The 21,058-nt window shown below is 45.0% G+C and overlaps 1 protein-coding gene across 1 annotated transcript; it reads left to right on the top strand.

Moving 5' to 3' along the window:
* The first annotated feature begins 292 nt into the window (after positions 1-292).
* On the top strand, positions 293-4,841 carry LOC118994651 (uncharacterized). Its single transcript, XM_037057328.1, has one exon. It carries the CDS (start codon positions 323-325, stop codon positions 3,860-3,862), a length of 3,540 nt encoding a protein of 1,179 aa, XP_036913223.1. The 5' UTR covers positions 293-322; the 3' UTR covers positions 3,863-4,841.
* Positions 4,842-21,058: the final 16,217 nt, after the last annotated feature.

The following is a 21,058-nucleotide window of genomic DNA, read 5'->3' as shown; positions in this document are numbered from 1 at the left end:
CAGCAAACTGGTAGAGATAGCCCAAAAGGTATATGTGAACAGAGACGACCCCGAGATAGGGAGGGCAAAAGAGGTCGCCAAGATTTTGATCGCTGCTCAAAAACCTCCCCACAAGGGGCAAAGAGGGGAAAGAACACATAAGAATCAGAGGCAACCGCTAGACAAGAACCAATGTGCGTTTTGCAAAGAAAAGGGACACTGGAAGCGAGAATGCCCGAAATTGCAAGCAAAGAAAATGGAGCAGGAGGCGGGACCCGCCGTATTGCTCCAAACCTTGGACTGATGAGGCCGGGGCTCCATCCCAGTAGGCTCCCAAGAGCCCATGGTCACACTAAATGTCGAGGGAAAACCAATAAATTTCCTAGTCGACACGGGAGCCACTTTCTCTGTCTTAAAGCAACCACAAGGGCGAGTCCAAAAGGCTACTACCAAAATAGTAGGAGCAACGGGCAAAGAAGAAGCCTATCCGTGGGCAACTGCTAGAATAACAAATTTGGGCTTGGGCACCATAACGCACTCTTTTTTAGTCATTCCAGAATGTCCCTATCCACTGCTCGGGAGGGACTTGTTACAAAAGCTCCAGGCCACTATCACCTTCAGGGGAAACGACCAGCCCAACCAGGATCGTCCCCTGGAAGGAGAAACCGAAGTCCAGCTGGAGGTGACTGTACCCATATCAGAAGAGTATTTGCTTGCTACCCTCCTAGAAGGTAAGGAGGGGGAAGAAATCCCGCAGGACATGCTCTCCGAGATCCCCGGGGTTTGGGCGGAGTCCAACCCGCCCGGACTGGCGGTACACCAGCCCCCAGTGGTAGTCCAGCTGAAAAGCACGGCCAGCCCGATAAGGGTGCGGCAATACCCTGTGCCCGCACGAGCGAGACAGGGAATAGCCCGGCACCTAAAACGTCTCCTAGAGGCTGGCATCCTGCGGGAGTGCCGATCAGCTTGGAACACACCACTGCTCCCAGTCCAGAAGCCTGGGACCCAGGACTATCGACCAGTGCAAGACCTGCGGGAAGTAAACACCCGAGTAGAGACAATACATCCCATAGTGCCCAACCCCTACACCTTATTAAGCTCGTTGCCCCCTACCCACATTTATTACTCGGTACTAGACTTAAAGGATGCCTTCTTTTGCATCCCGCTGGCGCCTAAGAGCCAGGAGATTTTCGCATTCGAGTGGGATGATCCAGAAAACGGACTAATAGGGCAGTTCACTTGGACGCGCCTGCCACAAGGCTATAAAAACTCTCCTACTATTTTCAGTGAGGCCTTGGGAAAAGACTTACAGCCTTTCCGTACCTCCCACCCCTCTGTAGTGCTCCTGCAGTATGTGGACGACCTACTCCTCGCGGCAAGGAGTTCAGAGGAGTGCAAGACTGCTACAAAGGATCTGCTGCGAGAACTGGAGGGGATGGGGTACCGAGTGTCAGCCAAAAAGGCCCAAATCGCCAGACAAACTGTAAGTTATCTGGGCTATAATTTACAAGGTGGGCAGAGAATGCTATCTAGCCAGCGGATTCAGACTGTCATGCAAATTCCTGAGCCCACAACCAAAAGACAAGTACGGGAATTTCTGGGAGCCGTGGGATACTGCAGGCTCTGGATATTGGGCTTCGCCGAGTTGGCACGACCCCTCCATGAATTAACTAGGGGAAAGGAGGACTCCTTCACATGGACAGAGAAAGAAAGACAGGCTTTCCAGGCATTAAAGGAAGCCCTAACCACAGCTCCAGCCCTAGCTCTACCAGATATGACTAAACCCTTCCAACTATTTGTGGCTGAGGGGGGGGGGGTAGCCCTCGGCGTACTAAGCCAAGAATTAGGGCCCTGGAAAAGGCCCATAGCCTACTTGTCCAAGAAACTTGATCCAGTAGCCTCAGGCTGGCCAGCATGTTTAAGAGCCCTGGCGGCGACCTCCGTCCTGGTAAAAGAAGCCAGTAAACTAACACTAGGCCAGGACATCCAAATAATTGGAGAACATTACTTAGAACAAGTTTTGAGAGCTCCACCTGACAGATGGCTGTCAAATGCAAGGCTCACCCAATACCAAGCCCAACTCCTGAATCCACCAGCTGTGACATTTTTGAAAACAACAGCCTTGAACCCAGCCACCCTGTTGCCCGTCCCAGATTCCACCGTGATGCATGACTGCTCACATGTATTAGACGCTGTGTCAGGCTCCCGCCCAGATATGAGGGATCAGGCTTACGAAAAGCCAGATCTCACCCTCTACACAGACGGGAGCAGCTATGTTGAGGATGGACAGCGCTACGCGGGAGCAGCGGTGACGACAGAGACAGAGGTATTATGGAAGAAGGCGCTGCCCGCTGGGACTTCAGCGCAGAGGGCTGAGCTGATTGGACTAACTCAGGCCTTGAAAATGGCAGAAGGTAAGGTTGTAAATATATACACTGACAGCCGGTATGCCTTTGCTACAGCACATATCCATGGAGCCATATATAAGGAGAGAGGCCTCCTGACTGCAGGAGGTAAGGACATTAAAAACAAGGAAGAGATTTTAGCCCTCCTTGATGCCATCTGGCTCCCCGCCAAGGTAGCCATAATTCACTGCAGAGGGCACCAAAAGGGCGAGACGCCTGTCATCAGAGGGAACAACCTCGCAGATGCGGCGGCACGGGAAGCCGCCGCCCAGAAAGAGAGTGTGCTGCCCCTACTTCCCCACCCAAGCCTTCCTCCTCATCCTAAATATACTACAGAAGAAGAACAACTCGGGAAAGGACTAGGGGGGAGAAAAGATCAGGCTGGGTGGATCATCTTGCCAGACTCCAGGATATTCCTACCCCAGGGTGTGTTAGGGAAAGTAATACAAGATATTCACACTAGTACCCATTTAGGTCAGAATAAATTAGAAAAGTTAGTCAGAAAATATTATACAGGACCAAGCCTAAGAGACATTGTTCACTCAATAACCGCGAGGTGTCAAATCTGTGTTAAAGTTAATGCCCAAAACAAGAAATTGCCTCCACTCATTAGATATAGAGGGAAATTCCCTGGAGAACTATGGGAAGTAGATTTTACCGAGATGACCAAAAGCACATCCAGATATAGATACCTCTTAGTATTAGTGGACACCTACTCTGGGTGGGTAGAGGCCTTTCCCACCAGAGGTGAGACTGCGTCTACAGTTTGCAAAGTATTGCTAAGGGAAATTATCCCGCGGTATGGAATACCCCTAGCCATAGGATCAGATAATGGACCTGCTTTTGTGTCCAAGGTTTCACAAGAACTTGCCACCAGGCTAGGGATTAATTGGAAACTCCATTGCATATATAGACCCCAAAGTTCAGGACAGGTAGAGAGGATGAATAGAACCCTAAAAGAAACTTTAATTAAATTAAAAGAGGAGACCGGCGAAAACTGGGTTGAGCTACTCCCTTTCGCCCTCTTCAGAGTAAGGTGCACCCCATACATTAAAACATGGGCGCCATATGAAATTATGTTTGGACAACCCATACCCCTAGTTCCCAAACTCACCACAGAGGAAATAGAGCTGGCTAATTCCAATTTCCTCAAGCCCTTACAGGCTCTACAAAACATCCGCCGTGAGGTGAGGGCGCTGCAACAGACGTCTCACTCAGAAGGACAAGGGGTAGAGTCGCCAGAGCCTGGACAGTGGGTGTGGATCCTAAATCACCGGCGAGGGAACTTGGAACCTCGCTGGATAGGACCCTTTCAGGTACTGCTCAGCACCCCCTCAGCCGTCCGAGTTGCTGAAAAACCCTACTGGATTCACCTTGCCCACATCAAACCAGCCCTACCACCCAAGGACGACGACGGAGCATGGTGCGTTCAGCAAACCCCCGGACGACCACTTCAGCTGAAGTTCTCCAAAAAGTAGGACTCTTACTCCTCCTAGGGGTCATGCAGTGCTCCGGGCAAGAGCTCCAAGAATGGGTAATAATTAGAACAGCTGATGGCACTGTGATTGCCACCAACTATACTTGGAGAACACCTGTCTCCCTGAGGACTGATTTTTCCCAGTTTTTTGGTGACAGACTCTGTGATGATGGCAGGCTGCACTCGATAAACCCACTGTAGGTCCGGCAGCCAGACCTCCCCATGGTCCTCCATCCGTTATCCAGCCTGGAGGAAATTCCCTTGAAAATAGCTCCCTATCTACTACCCCACATTCCGAAGGGATCTCAGTTTTGACTCCCCACCATCCTCCAGAGGGGACCCACAACCGAGGGGAATCAGCTTTAGACTTGCTAGATAAGATTTTCCCTTTCTTCAATGATACTCAACCCGAGATTACCGAGTCATGTTGGTTATGCTTAAGCCCAAGACCCCCATTTTACGTAGGAATAGGAGCCAATACCTCAGGACTAATTTTGGATTCCGTCCCCGTGTCAACCATGGAAAATTGCGAGGCAGACGGGTCACTCACCCTTGCCGAGTTTCACGGGAACGGAACCTGTTACCTCCTGGAGGGCTATAACCTAACTTCTTCAGACTACAGCAGTTACTGCCTTGACCAAGTGCCTGTAAATATTAACAAAACCAAAGAACCTAGGTTTCCCCAAGCACCTGAAGGAGTATGGTTCATTTGCACCCAAGGAAAACTCCTATCTCAGACTTTTTCTAGGGACATATCCTTACTCCAAGACCAAGTAGTGTACTTAGAAAGACAAGTTGATTCCTTGGCAGAAGTAGCTTTGCAAAATAGACGAGGCCTAGATTTATTATTCCTCAAACAAGGGGGTTTATGCGCCGCCCTAGGGGAAGAATGCTGTTTTTATGCAAACCACTCTGGCGTCATAAGGGAAAGCATAAAAACACTCACCAAAAGACTTAGAGAAAGAGAAAGTGAACCAGACAGCCCCAGTTGGTTTGCTTCACTGTTTAGAACTTCACCTTGGCTTACCACCTTAGTGTCGGCCTTAGTAGGTCCCCTCTTACTCCTCCTGCTGACCCTAACCCTAGGACCAGTCATTCTCAAAAAAACTCCTCGCATTTATCAAAGATAGGATAGACGGGGTCAAACTTATGGTCCTGTCCCAACCTTATACAATACTACCCCAAGAAGAACAGTCAATGGTTTGACTAATAACCTTGAGAAGGGGGGAATGTAAGGTTACGACAAAATGGAAAATGCAACAAGGTGTAAAGCAGGATGTTATTGCTTAAGGCTGTACTCCCCGCCCCCAGAATGTTCCAGGAAGATGGGATGAGTGGTTAGCCAAGTAAATAGCCAAATAAGGTAAATATGTGGAGCAAGGCAGACCGCCAGAATCTGCCCGCCAACGAGTAACCCCGCCAATCAAAAGAAAAAGCTGTGTTCAATTGCACCGATTGCTAACAGCCACATCTGCTTCTGGACACTGCTTGCTTGCTGCGCTCTATAAAACCCCTGTAGTCTGTAAGCCAGGCGCGACTTCCATATTGCAGCTCTGAGGAGCTACGTGACTCCGGTCACAATTGGGGAAGTTCGCCCCTGCGCAGGTAAAGCTTTTGGCCAATAAATAACATCACGAGCTCTAAGTGCCTGGACATTTGGTTTCTCGCCATTCGAATACAACAAAAATTTCTTGTTAAGTCATTCAGGGGTTTAGCTCTGGAATTTAGGTATATCTAGGAAATAATGCACAACTGAAAAGTTCAAAAGTTTAAGTTTTCCAGCCACTTTAAGTAAGAATAGAATCATGTCTTTGTGCCTGAGATTGATTGATTGTTAAACTGTTAAATTGATTTTAACAATTTTAACAGCTTGACCATAGTGACTCCATCTTACTTCTTCAATCTTTTTCTCATTATTCATTTGGACCTTAAAGACCTGAGAATAACACTAGCAGCTATGCCCAGAGGAGACCCAAACACTGGGATCTCAATGGTGCCCCTAGTGGAGGAAGCAGATACAGCTCCCTGCTACTGGGACTAGGTGTAGATGAAGTCATGGGATAGCACATGGTCGAAATGTGGGAAGACTAAGGGACAGAAGGGCTAGTGTATTTCTCCAAGCAGAGCAGGTTGGTCCTGAAATTTTGTTTGGAGTCTTGTTTGGACATCTTTACAAGTAACACCTGGCAGTGGAGCAAGACAGCAGGACAAAAGGGCTTGATGCTTTAGAGGACTCTATTTCCAAACACAAGATGCTTAAAGGCCCGAAAGATTCCCACATAGGAGCAGTACCATACTACTACCGTTGTTGGCCCCTTGCAGTTTCAAGGCCCTTTATACATGTTTTCTAATGTAATTCATCCTAAACTGACGTGCAGTGTTCTCTCTCTTTGACAAAGGAAGTTTAAGTGGTTTGTCAGCATCATCTGCACAGCGTGGCAGACTGCCTTTCTGGTTCAGAGGGCGGCACCCTTTCCTAGGCAGGCTGTCTCTGGAAGAACCCCTTTTTCCAGGTCCTGCCAGTGTAAGAAGCATAAGGGATGCTGGTTGGAAATGCAGTCCCACCCCCAGAGTTTCCAGTTCTGGAAGTACACAGGGCCCAGGAATCAGTTTTTTTTTACCTGTTCAGGTGTGTCTGATGTAAATCATAGACCATATGTAAGAAAAAATATGACTGTTAAAAAGGAGGCAATGGGGACTTCCAGCCAAGATGGAGGCATAGGTAGACACACTGTGCCTCCTTGCACAACTGAAAAAAAAAAAAGACAACATTTAGAGAAAAAACAACCAGTACTGCCAGAAAATTGAACTGTATGGAAGTCTGACAACCAAGGAGTTAAAGCAGACATATTCATCCAGACCTGTAGAAAGGGCGGAGTCAGGTGGCCAGGCGAAGAGGGGTTGTGGCCAAAAGAAGCTGTGGTTGGCGGACCCTGGGCATGCAACACAGCAGCAGGCGGACCCAGCAAGGAGGTAGATTGTGAAGAGGCCCAGGCGCACAAGGTGGCTAGGGGACCAGGTGGTCCACATTCTCGCAGAGATAAACCAGGCAAAACTGGGAGCGAGACAGACTGCACAACCCAGTGGCTCCAGTGTGGGGAAATAAAGCCTCAAAACACCGATTAAAAACACCCGTGGGGGTTGAGGTGCTGGGAGAGACTTCCAGTCTCACAGGAGAGTTTGTTGGAGAGACCTACAGGGTCCTGGAACATACACAAACCCACCCACATGGGAATCAGCACCATAAAGGCCCAATTTGCTTGTGGGAAGTGGGGGAAGTGACTGAAATCCGGCAGAGAAAGGAGCAAGCACCATTGTTCTCTCAGACACCTCCCCTACATACAGCATCACAACCCAGGGACGTGTTAAGGCTCCACCCCTCACTATGTAACAGGAGACACAAAGAGCTCCATGGAAGACTGAGTCCTCTCCTACCACCCCTCTGCACAGCTGACCATACTCTGGGTGTCTGCCCTCACTCTAGTCTAAATCATACCCTGAACTCTTCTCAGTGTGCCAGAGAAAATATCAGCCAATTGGATGATAGTGACCCTCACCTTGGAATTTGAGATGCATTTCTCCACTTGGGGGCTCTAAGTACAAATACAAATTAAAAATGAGCCATGATCAGTGTGGCTCAGTTAGTTGGGTATTGTTCTGCAAAGCAAAAGGTCACTGGTTTGATTTCTGGTCAGGGCACATGCCTGGGTTGAGGGTTCGGTCCTGGTCAGAGTACAGAGAGAGGGTAACCAATAGATGTTTCTCACATGCATTGATCTCTTTCTCTCTCTCTTTCTCCTTCCCTTTCCCTCTTTATTCAAAAGTGAATGGATAAAATCTTTTTTTAAAATGAAGGCCCTGGCTGGTGTAGCTCAGTGGATTGAGCGCGGGCCTGCGAACCACATGATCACAGTTCGATTCCCAGCCAGGGCACATGCCTGGGTTGCAGGCCAGTTCCCAAAAGGGGACACGTGAGAGGCAACCATACATTGATATTTCTCTCCCTCTATCCTTCCCTTCCCCTCTAAAGATAAATGAATAAAATCTTTTAAAAAAATTTTTTAAAAATGAGAGGCTGAATTCTCCATATTGAAAATAATGTAAGAGACTCCTTTATCCCTTTTCCAAAAGCCTTTACTCAGAAAATGTCTGTTATTTCTCTGTCTTTTTGAAGCATATGAAAATATTTTTTAGGATCTAAATAAGCCTCCTGCCAGCTTTATGACTCAGGCATGTCTTTCTCAAGGAACTGGGAGCCATTTCTTTGAGACAGAAATATCCAGGGAGATAGTCTTTCTCCCAATTTCCATGGGAGAACAGGCTCCAAGTTGCAAAATGACTTCCTGTCATAAAGATAAGTTTACCTTTTTATGTATATAAAATCAATGAACTAATTCAAATGGCGACCCCAATTACCCAGAAAATTTAGAATGAACTCTGTGTGACAGGTGGTGCTGGCAAGTCCTCTTATGTGAGAAGTTACTTTTAGCCTTGAGAACATGTAAGTAATGGGTTGTATTTGCTTGGCTAGAAGAACAGTGAGATTTCTTTCTGCTTTTGCAAGCTCTTAGAGGATTGTCTGGGATGAGTATCACACTCTGGTTTTATGCTTATTAATAAAATCATATTTTTTTCTCTTCTGCTTTTATTGATGTTCTGGGTAGGAAGATTATGTTTTTAATTCTGTTTTCCCAGTAGGGCAAAAAAGAGCCTTACCTGCACCTTCTCCAAGTAGAGTGGAAAACCTCCAAACCTTGGACCCAAAATACTAGTCCAGCTATTGTGCCCTCCCAGCTTCTCACCTCTGGTAAATGCCAGAAGCCAACAACTGCAGGCCAGAGAGCTGCTGCATGCCTTCCAACCATGCTGAGCACAGAGGACAAGGCCTTGATGCATGCTCATCAGTGTGACCCAGAGCAGGACATGGTGGCTGCTCAGGGGAACCAGCAGCCAGGTGTCAGGACTGTGGCTTTGGCGCTGCTGAGCTGGGCAGCTGCATCAGGAGAACCCCTGGATTAGGGATGAGGGGTGAATGGAGGACACATAAAGCCACAAAGAAAGCATTCTTTATGTTCCCAGAGTACCGAATGTACCCAAGATTTGGTAATTAAAAATATATTATTGTAATAAAAACAAATATGCGGTTGGATTCAAATTTTCACACTAATTTCTAAGCTAACATCGGGAAAGACAAATACATTTCATGCTTCATCTTTAGGGCTACTTCTGCTCTCTGCCTCACCACCCCATTCCTGGCAGAGGTGCCTTGGTTGGCAAGTTTGCTGACAGGACCAGCCTGAATGATAGGCAGGGAAGGGATTGTCTTCCTGTTTGTATAGCTGAGGCTCAGAGAAGGTCATGAATGAGCCTGGTATTTTACATCATGTGCACCCACACACCTTGCTCACACATGGCCCTGCTCTGGGTTGCAGGTTGAGCCCCCAGGAAGCCCTAAAAGGAGACCAGAAGGTAAGAGGAGACAGGAGACAGGAGACAGGAGACATTTCCGTTCCTCACTCAGGAAACTCCCCTTTTCTGCATTGCCCTCTGAGGGTGGGTCAGCTCCATTGTGGCCTAGCTCTGCCATCTCAATGTCCCCGCCCGTAGTCCCCTACACCTTGAAAGATAGAAAAACTCAGAGGTGAGTCTGCTTCCTGTTGGACCCCTGTCACTAGGCATCTGCCATACACAACTAGACGTAACCCTCTGCCTTCCCAGCCCTTGGCATTTCACTGCAAGGCCCCCTAAGTGTCCAGGTGAAAGTCTTCTTTCCAGAACTGATCACTGCTAGCAGGCAGGGAAAGCCACCCTGTGAACCATTCACCTCTTCTTCCTGCGGACAAAAAAGCACCCACATACTAAAGTTGACAAGCTCAGGAGAGGCTGGCATGGTGGCCATACAAACTCAGAGGCTGAAAGTAACCACATAGGATGATCTGAAATTAAAATTTCCTAACTAAAAGTGAGTCATGACAGGTAAGTCATGTCTTAGGCCACTATCTTCTCTGACAAAGGTCAATCTTTACATTAACTGACCTTGTCTGTTGTCTTTTGGCATCTAAGATAACATACCTTTGTAATGTCAGAGTAATTCCCTTTTCCAGACCCCTCAGGACTTAGTCTCCCACCAGAGCAGACTACATAACCCCACCTGGTTATCTTGTTCCCGATTACGATTTCTAAGTGTGGGAAATGTTGATTGTTAATAATCATGTACCCACTAATGTGAAAAAATTATGCGTCTTTCTATTTGACTCTTTATCAAATCTTGAGAGACTTCCCTGTTTTGCTTCCTTCCACCTCCTTAATCTACCACAAATGGATTTCATGTAACCCCCTTACGTCTCCTCTGGTTCTGATGTATAATATAAGCTGCAAAATGCCATTTCCTGGAGCATTTTCTTAATCTGCTGAGATTTTATTCCCAGCAATTGTTGTCAGTTTGGCTCAAAAAACCTCATAAAAATTCTCTACAGGTTTGTACGTTTCTTATGTCAACATCCCTGTGAACTATTTTTTGCTGTTTTATGGTTACTTTAGTTTGTATGGTAGAGTTGGCCCTTCCTACCCGACCCTAGCTGCAGATACCTTGGTCTGATTCTGCTTTGCTGTGACTCTTCCCTGGAGCTGGGAACAAATTAGAACCTTCCAGGCATCTTGTGGGACAGGGACCTAGAAATTCACATGGTTGGGTGGGGAAGTTGGAAAGGGAGCAGACTTAGTTGCTTCCAAAATATTATCTCAACTCATTTTCTAACACTGAGTGTGCTTTGATTCCCATTTAAAAAATGTGAAAACAGAGACTCAGAAGGTGTGAGGTGACTTGACAAAGGCCCCCCAACCTATAAGGGGCATAGCCTTTTTTCTCTACACTGACTTCTCTTCTGTTTACTGACCACATGTGAAGGGCTGAGTCTTCAGGAAATAAAGGCAGAACTCCTAGGTTTGTTTTAGAAGCTGCACTGTGTTTCAACACAGGGGTTGCCTAACAGTATTTTGCTTGCAAAGAAGAAGTACCAGAACTTCTCTGCCTGGTTGAGAAAGAGCATGTGGTTTACTCTATTCCAAACAAAAGCACATTATGAAATGCTGCTAGTCAGAGCCCAGGTGGCCACAATTTGTTCCCAGCTCCAGGGAAGAGGCTGGGGGGCAGGGGAGTACTGGGAAATATTGCTTTAGAGTAAGCCATTGCATGATCATCAGCTGGAGGCCCCTAAATTCTTTAGAGATGGCTCACAAACTCCCCAAAACACTGAGATGAAGGCTCATGGCCCAGAGTTTCCAAAGAAAATAATAGGTTATCTTGGGGTAAGCTTTGAGCTCCCAGGATCACTGAGAAGGCAGGTGTCTAGGGAGAGGAGGCGGGAGCTCAGACTGCACTGTCTGGTCCTGATTGCACTGTATGTCCTTGGGCGAGTCACTTAGCCTCCCTGGGTTCTCACTTCTTCACAAAAGGCACAGCTAACCTCTCCTCCCTTTCCAGATATCAAGATGCCAGGATCCTCAGAAGTGTCGGAGTAGATTTGTACATTACCTTAAGACATACAAAGGCCAAAATCACAACATCTGCTTTTACAAATTGGCTTTAAAAATAAAATCCATCTCCCTTACAACTTCATCAGTGAAAAGCAGGATGCTTTCATCCTTGCACTGAGGAGGAAATATGAAGAATTAGAGCCTAGCTCTGTAGAACTCAGTAAATGACTTTGGACATAAGTCATAGCCTCTCTGTACCTCAGTTTCTCCCTCTGTCAAATGAGGGGCATGGGTGAGATCACCTTTGAGATGGCTTTCCATTTCTCAAAGGCCCTGGAAGGCCTCTGTCACCCTGCTGGCTTGCATGCTTGAGGGGAAGCCAGCCTTACAGCAACTTCTGGCCAGGGCTAGAATGATGGCAGAGGCATCAGCCGGAAAACTCCGGCGTCCCCTCCCCTGTCCTTTCCCTAGTGGTTTAGCCCACTGGAGACCGTCTCAGAAAGAACATCCCCTCCTTGGGAACCCACCATTGCTTCTGATAATCTCCATCTCCAGTCCTTCTAGGGGGGAAAAAGGATGAAAATACCACCATGTAGAAAGGGGTCCCTGGACCAAACAAACCTGTATTCCTGTTTGGTTCACTGAGACTTGCTTCCCAATGGGGTGCTCGGCCTTTCTAGGAAAGTTGAACTTTAAAGATTGAGAAGCTACATACAAAGAGGAGGGAGCTGCTATTCTAGGCAGAAGGACTATGTGGCATATTAGAGGAACCTCTGACATGACAACAGTTGGTTCATTCTCCCAAACAAATGCCCCCCAAAGCCGTATCTTGAGTACATTACCAGTATGTCCTCTCTCCCACTACAGAGGAACCATCTCCCCATTCCAGCCTCAAACTTTTACAAAGGATTTTTATCTTTGTGAGCAGAAAAAGACTTCTGTAATACTAGAGGTCTGATGGAGGGCCTTGGCCTTCTCCTTGGAGATCAGTCTAGATAAATATCCATCACCATCTAGGTTATCATTATAAATATGCTTTACAAGCTGAAGTGAGTTTTGCAAGATACACCTTTAATGGGATCCCAGAGGCCCAGGACCAATCACATATGTGGAAGAATTGTTCTGCATGTTTAAAAGCACTTTCTGCTAGAGTTCTAGAGGCAAAATAAGTGCCAAACATTAGTCAATTTCCTCTTGGTTCTAGAGGCCAAAGGGCAGCATGGCCATTGTCCAGTAACTTCTGCTATTGCCACTGGTAAGCATGACCATACAGACACTGGGTTTTTCAGAAGAGCATTACAGGGGCCACTCATAAGCTTTGCAGGTATGTAGAGCTGGTTGTAGTAGAGACAGAGGTCACTTTCCACTTTCCAAGTTAAGCTATGTGACAAGCCATTAACTCAGTGGTTCCAGGAGTGGCGTCCTGATTTTCCACCTGTCGGACTATGCCAGAGGCAGCAGCTCCCCTGATGGACCAGTTCTGCCAAGTTATGATTTCAGTCTTAGAGGATTCTCCTAGACCAGGCCCACACAATCCTTATAATGTAAGCACACAGAATGTGCCAAGGGCCAATCTTCACACCACGGCAACAAAAAAGGAATCTGATGATCCAGGTAGAGAAACACAGGGAAAAAGCCTGGTAGGCCCCATTCTCTCTCCACTCCTCACTCCCTGCCCATCCCTGCCTATTGAAATCCAACTAACCCTTCAAAACTCAGCCAGATCTTATTTCCTCCAGGCAACCTTCCCTGAGGGGCATGCTAGAAGACTTCTTTCCTCTCTGTGATTCCTACAGATTCATATTTGTTCCTCTCCTACAGTAGATAGCACATGCACCTGATATTGTAGCTATTTGCATTCAATTACTTTCTCTTAAGATGCTCACTTCCTAGAAAGCAGGGACTTTTTTTGTTTCTGGTCTCTCCCAATGTTTGATACCTGGAGTAATACCAGTAAATGCTGTGACTGAACACTACTTATTGAGGAGACAAGCACAGACAAGAGCCATCTGAGAACAGCCCATAGCAGTTGTATGCGAGGGCTGAACTGAGTGTTACGGACCAAGAAAGGCAGACTGCTGTTCCATTGCAAGCAGCAAGGTGACTACCCTTCCTCCATACTCTTGTCCCTATCTCCAACCCAACCCACAATAGAAAGAGGTATATTCTCCAAGCAGACTTCAGGATACTAAAAGAAGTAAAAATTTAGGGCAAAGACAGAAGAAATGAATTTTAATCTGATCCAGACAAAGTTCTATTTCCAGAATTCCCTTAGGCAGGTCTATTTCACCTCCACCACAAGAAATCAGAGGATTTGTGAGAAATTCAACACATCTTAAATCCCCAGAGAAAACATCTTTAGATTTGGGCATCATCCCACAGAAACGCCAACCAACCACCTAATCACTCTAATGAACCTCTCCAGTCCACAAGGCCTTCACAAGACACGAGGCTTCTAATCGTCATGCAATGCCTCATTCTTAACCATGAATGGTTAGTGATGAGTAAGCATACATTTCAGGAAGGCACCCAACATGAAAGAAGGAACCAAATAGGACAAACAACTTCACAGAAAACTAAAGGGAGAAGAAATAGGGAACAGGAAATAAAAATCATACATTGTCCTTGAGAAATAAGAGAAGATATTGCCCCCATCCTAAATGAACATATCAGAAGAATAAAATGTTAAGACAAAAGAATAATCAGAGAATGAGAAAGATTTATTGGGAAACTGTAAGAATTCATCCAACTTCCAAATTAGTGGACACAGACCACGGAAGACCTTCCTCACCTCTAATACCACTTACAAATTTGAGGGATTCCCAAAAACATTCCCAGGTTCTGTAATTCACAAGAAGGACTCAGAACTCACTGAAACCTCTTATACTCACAGTTACTATTTATTACAAGGAAAGGCTACAAATTAACATCATCCATAGAAAGAAGTATATCAGATACTGTCTAGGAAAAGTACAAAATACAAAATTTCCTTTGTTCTCTCCCTGTGGAGTCAAGGTGCATTGTATCCCCAGTGATCGTATGTAATGGTAGGCAACTATTGCTAACCAGGGAGGGTCAGCTGAGCCTCTCTGTCCAGAGTTTTCTGGGGCTCTGTTATGTCAGCAAATCAGCTTGCATGGCTGATCTCAGACTTAGTCTCCAGTCTCTTCAGGAATGACACAAAGCCTCAGCCCAGAAGCACACTGTTGGTCTTTCTGGTGTGACTAATCCCCACACTAAATCCCACTGTTGGTTTTAATAGTATGAAAAGACTTAAAATATTTGTTTCCCATGCACCCTTCTGAAGAAACTACTGGAATTTGTGCTCTTGCAGAACTAGGGAATAAACCCCAAAGAAAGAGGACATGTTGTGATAGATTTCAAAAAAATTTTTAAAAGACCACAAATCCCTTACAGGTCCTTCTGTCTTTTTTCCTACTCTTAAAACCAGGCTGGCCCTGTGCCTTGTTTTGACCAATAGAATGTAACAGAAATTACTCCCCAGCACCATGTAAACAAGCCTGGCTGGTCTGCTGGAAGATGAGGGACATGGGGAGAATGGCTCCAGCTACCACGGCTATCCCAGCAGAGGGTCCAGGCACAGGAGCCTGAGCTGAGCAATCCCTGCCCAGAACCACTCAGCTAACCCACAGAATCATAAGAAATAATTGAAATCTTTGTTGATGGAGTCACTTAGTTTTGAAATGCTTTTTATTCAGTGAAAACTAATGCGTGAAAACTAATGCATGACCTAAAACTAAAACATGACCCAGCAAAGAGAGAGCTTATCTCAAGAAAGCTAGATCTTATCTCAAGAAAGCTACAAAGAATTCCCTAGTGACACTTTGGCTTGCCCTAAATATTGCAGGGCCTAGGGCAAGATTACAAATGGAAGCCTACATACTTTAAACCTAGGCATTTAAAAGATATGACTCAATCAACAGACAAACAGTATTTCTGTATTCAATAAAATATGTGTATAACTACCTTAGTAAATTCACCAGTGTACCAACCTGGAAAGAAGGAGATCACAGACTCCCACTTTTGCAGTTCTAGGAGGGAAAGTGAAGACTTGAGAGAGCTAGCCCCTAGCCCATCTCTTCTTTCTCTCACCTTAGACTGCCCAGCACCACAAGGAAATTCACATGCAAGGGCGTAGCCCAGCAGTAACCCCTAACCCCACTGATGCCCTGGCCATCTCTCAGGCCAAGAAGTACACACATGTGAACACACACACAGAGCAAGGTCCACACTCAGGGTAACAGACTCAGGACAATATAATCAGGAGATTCCAGGCCCCAAGGTACCCAGGCTATGGTCTGGAAGGAGGAACTCAGGCTCTGGCTGGCCTGATGCCTTTATCTCATAGACTCCTCACTCTGTGGGGAGAGGAATGCCTGGGAGACGGCTTTCAGAAGCACACAACTTGGGATGGGTTCCTTTTATCTTGGTCTGAGGATGGTGCTGATGGTGCAGCCAGTAGTACTATAAAGCAAGCCTCCCAAACTGCAGCAGGAGGTTGAAGAATCCCAAGAGGAAGGTCTCAGAAAAAAAGTAAATTTGGGAAGTTATTTGTTTTACCATCTGGAATACAAACTGATAGACCTAAAGTTAATCTTACAACAAAAAAAGGAATATTAATGATAAGTCCATATAAATCTAAGCAAATGAAAACATAAGATAATTATTAACTTCAGGAAAATCAAATATCATATGTGACTAAACCATTATATATTATTTGGCACAGCTATTGTTTTATTTACATATTGCTGTGTGCTCAGAGGAAACCAAACCGGGTTAACAGCCCCTTTACAGACAGGACAACTACATTGAAGAAAACAGAAAATAGGTTTGGGAGAGGAGTCCTTGAAGAACAGAAAAATGCACTGTAAGACATTCTGGCTACAGTAATAAAATAGAGGACCAGATTTTACAATGGTTTAGATTTTTCAAAGTTGTATTCATTGATAATAATCTTAGAAAACAGAAAGGGAGTGAAGAACAATCACAACTGGAGACAGTGGGAGGAAAGACAGTAAAGGAAGGAAGGAAGGAAGGAAGGAAGGAAGGAAGGAAGGAAGGAAGGAAGGAAGGAAGGAAGGAAGGAGGGAAGGAAGGAAGGAAAGGAAGGAAGTCGATGCATCAGTCAGACATAGTCCACCTGGCTTACACAACAGAAATATATTCTCCCACAGTTGGGCTGGAAAGTCTAAGATCAAGTTTCCATCAGGAGTAGTTGCTGGTAGGAACTCTTCCTGGCTTGCAGAAAACTACCTTCTTGCTGTATGCTAGACTGCTTTCTCAAAAGGCAACACAATTCATTTTTCCACTAATAATATGAGATCTTTCTCCTAATTATTGTCAATAATGGGTGTTACTCTTAATTTATGATAACTACATTGTTCTAATTTGCATTTCCCTAACTACTATAAAGAAGTTCTACATCTTGTTATATATTTATCAGCCTTTGATTTGCTTTCTTATGGAATGCTTATTCACATCTTTCACCCATTTTCTAATTGTTTACTAATTTTTCTTAAATGTAAAAGCTTTTCTTAACAGTCTTTCAATGTGCATTGAAAATACACCTCTCCCCTTCAAGTTTACCATTCCTCTGTTCACTTCACTTATAGTACACTTTGTAATACAGAAAAGTTTATGTAATCAAGCACATCTGTCTTTTCTAATATACCTTTCAGATTTATTGTCTTGGCTTGAAAGTTATTCCCCATCTTAAGGGTAAAACGTAGTTGCTTAAGTGTTTTCGTGATTTTTGATTTAAATATTTTTACACTTAGCCTTTAGTGTATCTGAAATTTCTTCTTGAATATGGAATAAGAAAGGAATTTAACTTTACCTTTGATAAGTAGCTAGTGGTTCCAGCAGCATGTGACAAGTAAATCACATATTAACCCAAAAGGAAAGCATGGCATGGTGGTTAGAAGCCAAACTGCTTCATTTGGGACCCCTGGTCTGCCTGTGACTTTGGGCAAATCACTGAATTTCTCTGTCCTTCACTTCCCTCTTCTAAAAAAATGAGATCACATAGAAACCTGCTTTATAGGGTTGTTGTAACAATTAATTGAACTAATACGAATACTTAGCACAGTTCCTAGACTATGGTTAGGTGAGATTCAGTCCTGGTATTTTTCAGCTACAAAGCCTCTTACTCTGCAAATCTTGGGGATTAAAAGGTCTCAAATGCCTAGTCCAATCCAGGGTGGGATTGGGGGTTAAGAAGCCTAGCAGGTCCCCAGGGACTTCATTTATCCATCACTGTTTCTCTGGGAGATCTAGAATCTCCACCCACAAACTGTATCTTTACCCCAGGGCCATTAGCTCTAGTGCCTACTCTCATGCTGCCCAAAGGGGCAAAATCCTACAGAACTAAGGCCTGGCCCACCCTTCCAACTCTACCCACTGACCAGCCCCAGTGCTGCTGGGCTTAAGAGAGAAAGTGGGTGGTGATGGAGTTTGTTGGAAGGAGATTGGGATCATCTTCTAATCCTCCCTTCTTTTCAAACCTGTTCAGCTCTTGTTTATGATTACAAAGGCCAACTAGCCAGGCAATGGACAAAGTTCGAACGTCATCTGAGGCCTTAAAACTCAGCACCTGTGTTCTCTGTGTTTGTTTATAAGGCCATTTGAGTGTGTATGAGCTGAGTGTGCACCTACATACACATTTCCTTGTGTACAATCAACCTTTGAACAATTCTTGGAGATGGTTATACCTTATGAAAAGATTAGTATATGGGATTATGGTTAGAAATGAAATAAATATGGCCCTTACAAATATTCAGATATTTATTAAAGTAAAATGGTAATGCTGGGGGTGGAAGACCTCATGTTTCCAGGTAAAGAACTTCTATTGTAGAAATAGGTCTGTCACCCACCTTCCACTCCACAGAGGAGGAGATAAGGGATAAGGAGGGATGCACCCCCTGGTACATAGTCTTTACCAGGGAGACAAAAATCTGAGAAATGGATTCCAGAACAGGAAATCTGTCTTTCTACCTTTTCACCCTAGATTGGCGCCAGGTTATCCTGTATGATTGTGGCTGCTCTTCAGATCCAAACTTCTTCTCAGGTATGTAGGGCAAGAAGATGAGAACGAGAGAATGGTGTTCCTATTCTTAAAGCTACATTGTCCATGCAGAGTTGAGGAGATAAAATAAGCAACAGAGAGAAAAGTACATTCACCTCCTGCTGTATCCAGTCTTCCTATTCATAGTATCCAAAAGGCTGGAGAGACATTCCTGTTCCCCTTCCCTGAGCCTCACAAACACTGAAGGAGCCTAGTTGTTCTCATCTCTGACTGCACACTGGAATTACATAACCACGGCACTGGACTTAGGCCAAAACACTTTTAAGCCACCCAAGGGTATAGAATGCCTTGGTTCCACTGGCTTCCTAAGCGTCGGCTACTCAAACAGCCCAGCATGGCATTACTCTCTTCTAGTAAATGTCCAAAGAGAGAGGTGGGTTTGCCCCCACACCCTTCCTTGACTCCCTGCTGCAGGTTCTCAGCTTCACCTCCTGGGCACATGTGGCTCTATCCTCTCTACATTTGCTTCCTGGTCACTGAGTGTGGACTCAAGCCCAAGAGATCCTGGTGAAGATGAACAGAGAAAAGGATGCATCTGTGTCTGGATGTATGTTGAATCCTGCCTTGTCAAACACCCAGGAAAACAACTCCCTGTGAGGGGCAAATTATCCTCACTGGTGGCAAGAGACAAAAAGGGAGAGAGTTCCACTATTACAGGACCTACTTTGTTCAGCACACCTGCTTTCACCCTGCACTCCGCTGCTTCAAACTAGGGACTTTTGCTCATTCAGAACCAGTTTCAAGGTCAGCTCACGGTGCCCAAAGAGTAAATCTGACTCTGGGAGCACCCCTGAAACCCACTTTCCGTAAGTCCCTGAAATGTCTTGCCTGAGGTGGTCCAGTTGCTGCCTCCTCCTGAAGCACCACTTCCAGGACACCGCAGGCTGTCAATCCACAGGGAATTCCCTGCCACTGGGAGCAACCTGCTGAGGGAGGAATTCTAGGAAGCAACACAAGGCCAAAAATCCCATTGTTAAAATGCATTTGTCAATGAGCATGACCTCATAGTTTTAAGAAGTCTAGGTATTTCAAGACTTGACCTTCCTTTCCAAGAGAGACAGTGGGAGAAATATTTTAACACAGACTTTATTTTCCTGGATTCATAGAGCACGTTCCACTCACAGGGGTGTTGTGTAGAGTAGATACAATTTAATTAGAATTCCTAGTCTTTCTTTCTGGTAGGACTGGGTACGCTACCACTTGTTAATTTTGTTCTCCACACAGGTCCCTTCAAACATTTCCCTGAAAATAGTATAAATATGAGACTGAAACTGTGCCCCATCACCATGTGATCGGCTTCTGGAAGCCTAGGGCAGGGGCACCAAGAGGGGTCCAGTTGGGAATGTTGTCTAGCACAAAAATGTTCAAAATATTTTTCTTTTGAAAAAATTTTCAATTACAATTGGCATTCAATATTATTTTGTATTAGTTTCAGGTGTACATCAGAGTGGCTAAATAATCAAATGCTTTACAAAGAGTTCCCCCAATATTTCATGTACACACCTGACACTGTACATAACCATTATAATATTGACTATATTCCCTTTGTTGTATTTTACATCTCCAGACTATTTTGTGACTACCAATTCGAAGTTCTAAACCCCTTCACCTTTTCACCCACCCCCCTCATGCCTCTCTCCTCTGGCAACCTTCAGTCTGTTCTCTGTATCTATGAGTCTGTTTCTACTTAGTTTGTTCATTTATTTGACTTTTCAAATTCCACATATAAGTGAAATCTTATAGTATTTGTCTTTCTCTGACTAACTTATTTCAATTAGCATAATACCCTCTAGGTCAGGGGTATCAAACTCATTTTCACGGGGGGGCATTATCAGCCTCACAGTTGCCTTCAAAGGGCCAAATGTAATTTCAACCTTAACAGTTAAGGAATAGTTACATTTATACAGTCCTAAAATTATTTCGGCCCTCTGATGACAACCTCAAGGCTTATGTGGCCCCTGGTGAAAATGAGTTTGACACCCTGCTCTAGGTTCATCCGTGTTGTTGCAAATGGTAAGATTTCACTCTCTTTATGGCTGGCCAGTAGTGGTCTACTGTGTAAATGTACTATAGCTTTTTTATCCACTTGTCTATTGATGGGCACTTGCGCAATTTCCATATATCTTGAATGTTGTAAATAAAGCTGCCATTAACTTAGGGGTGCATATATTCTTTTGAATCAGTGTTTTGGGTTTCTTTAGGTATATACCCAGGATTGGAATCAATGGGTTATAAGGCAGCTCCATTTTTAATATTTTGAAGAAATTCCATACTGTTTTTCACAGTGGCTACCTTTTTCCCCACACCCTTATCAGCACTTGTTGCAATTGAATAATTAAGCATGCAGATGGGCTACGCACTCTGTTAATCTTGGGCCCTTTCAGGATTTGGTGGCAAAAAATCTAAGTGCATAAAATGCTTGAAGAGCTCCAGAATTGAACTTGATTATAAATCACAGTACTTAATTCACCAGCTTCCACTGAAGTGGAAGCATCCCTACTAGGGATGGTTATAGTAGAAGTGAGAAGGGAGGGCTGTAGAGAAAAAGAAAAATATAGTACAAGTGAATGCCAGGCATAGCAAGGGCCCACGGAGGTCTGTGGACAGAATCTAGAG

Source organism: Sturnira hondurensis, unplaced genomic scaffold, assembly GCF_014824575.4.
Source record: "Sturnira hondurensis isolate 20B ecotype Veracruz unplaced genomic scaffold, ASM1482457v3 Scaffold0009664, whole genome shotgun sequence".
Classification (NCBI taxonomy): Eukaryota; Metazoa; Chordata; class Mammalia; order Chiroptera; family Phyllostomidae; genus Sturnira; species Sturnira hondurensis.
Note: the sequence above shows the minus strand (reverse complement) of the source record. Positions and strands in the feature narration are given on the sequence as shown.

What these genes read in the sequence shown, in the direction of transcription:
- LOC118994651 (XM_037057328.1), top strand. Translation starts at nt 323, where the DNA reads ATGGTCACACTAAATGTCGAGGGAAAACCAATAAATTTCCTAGTCGAC.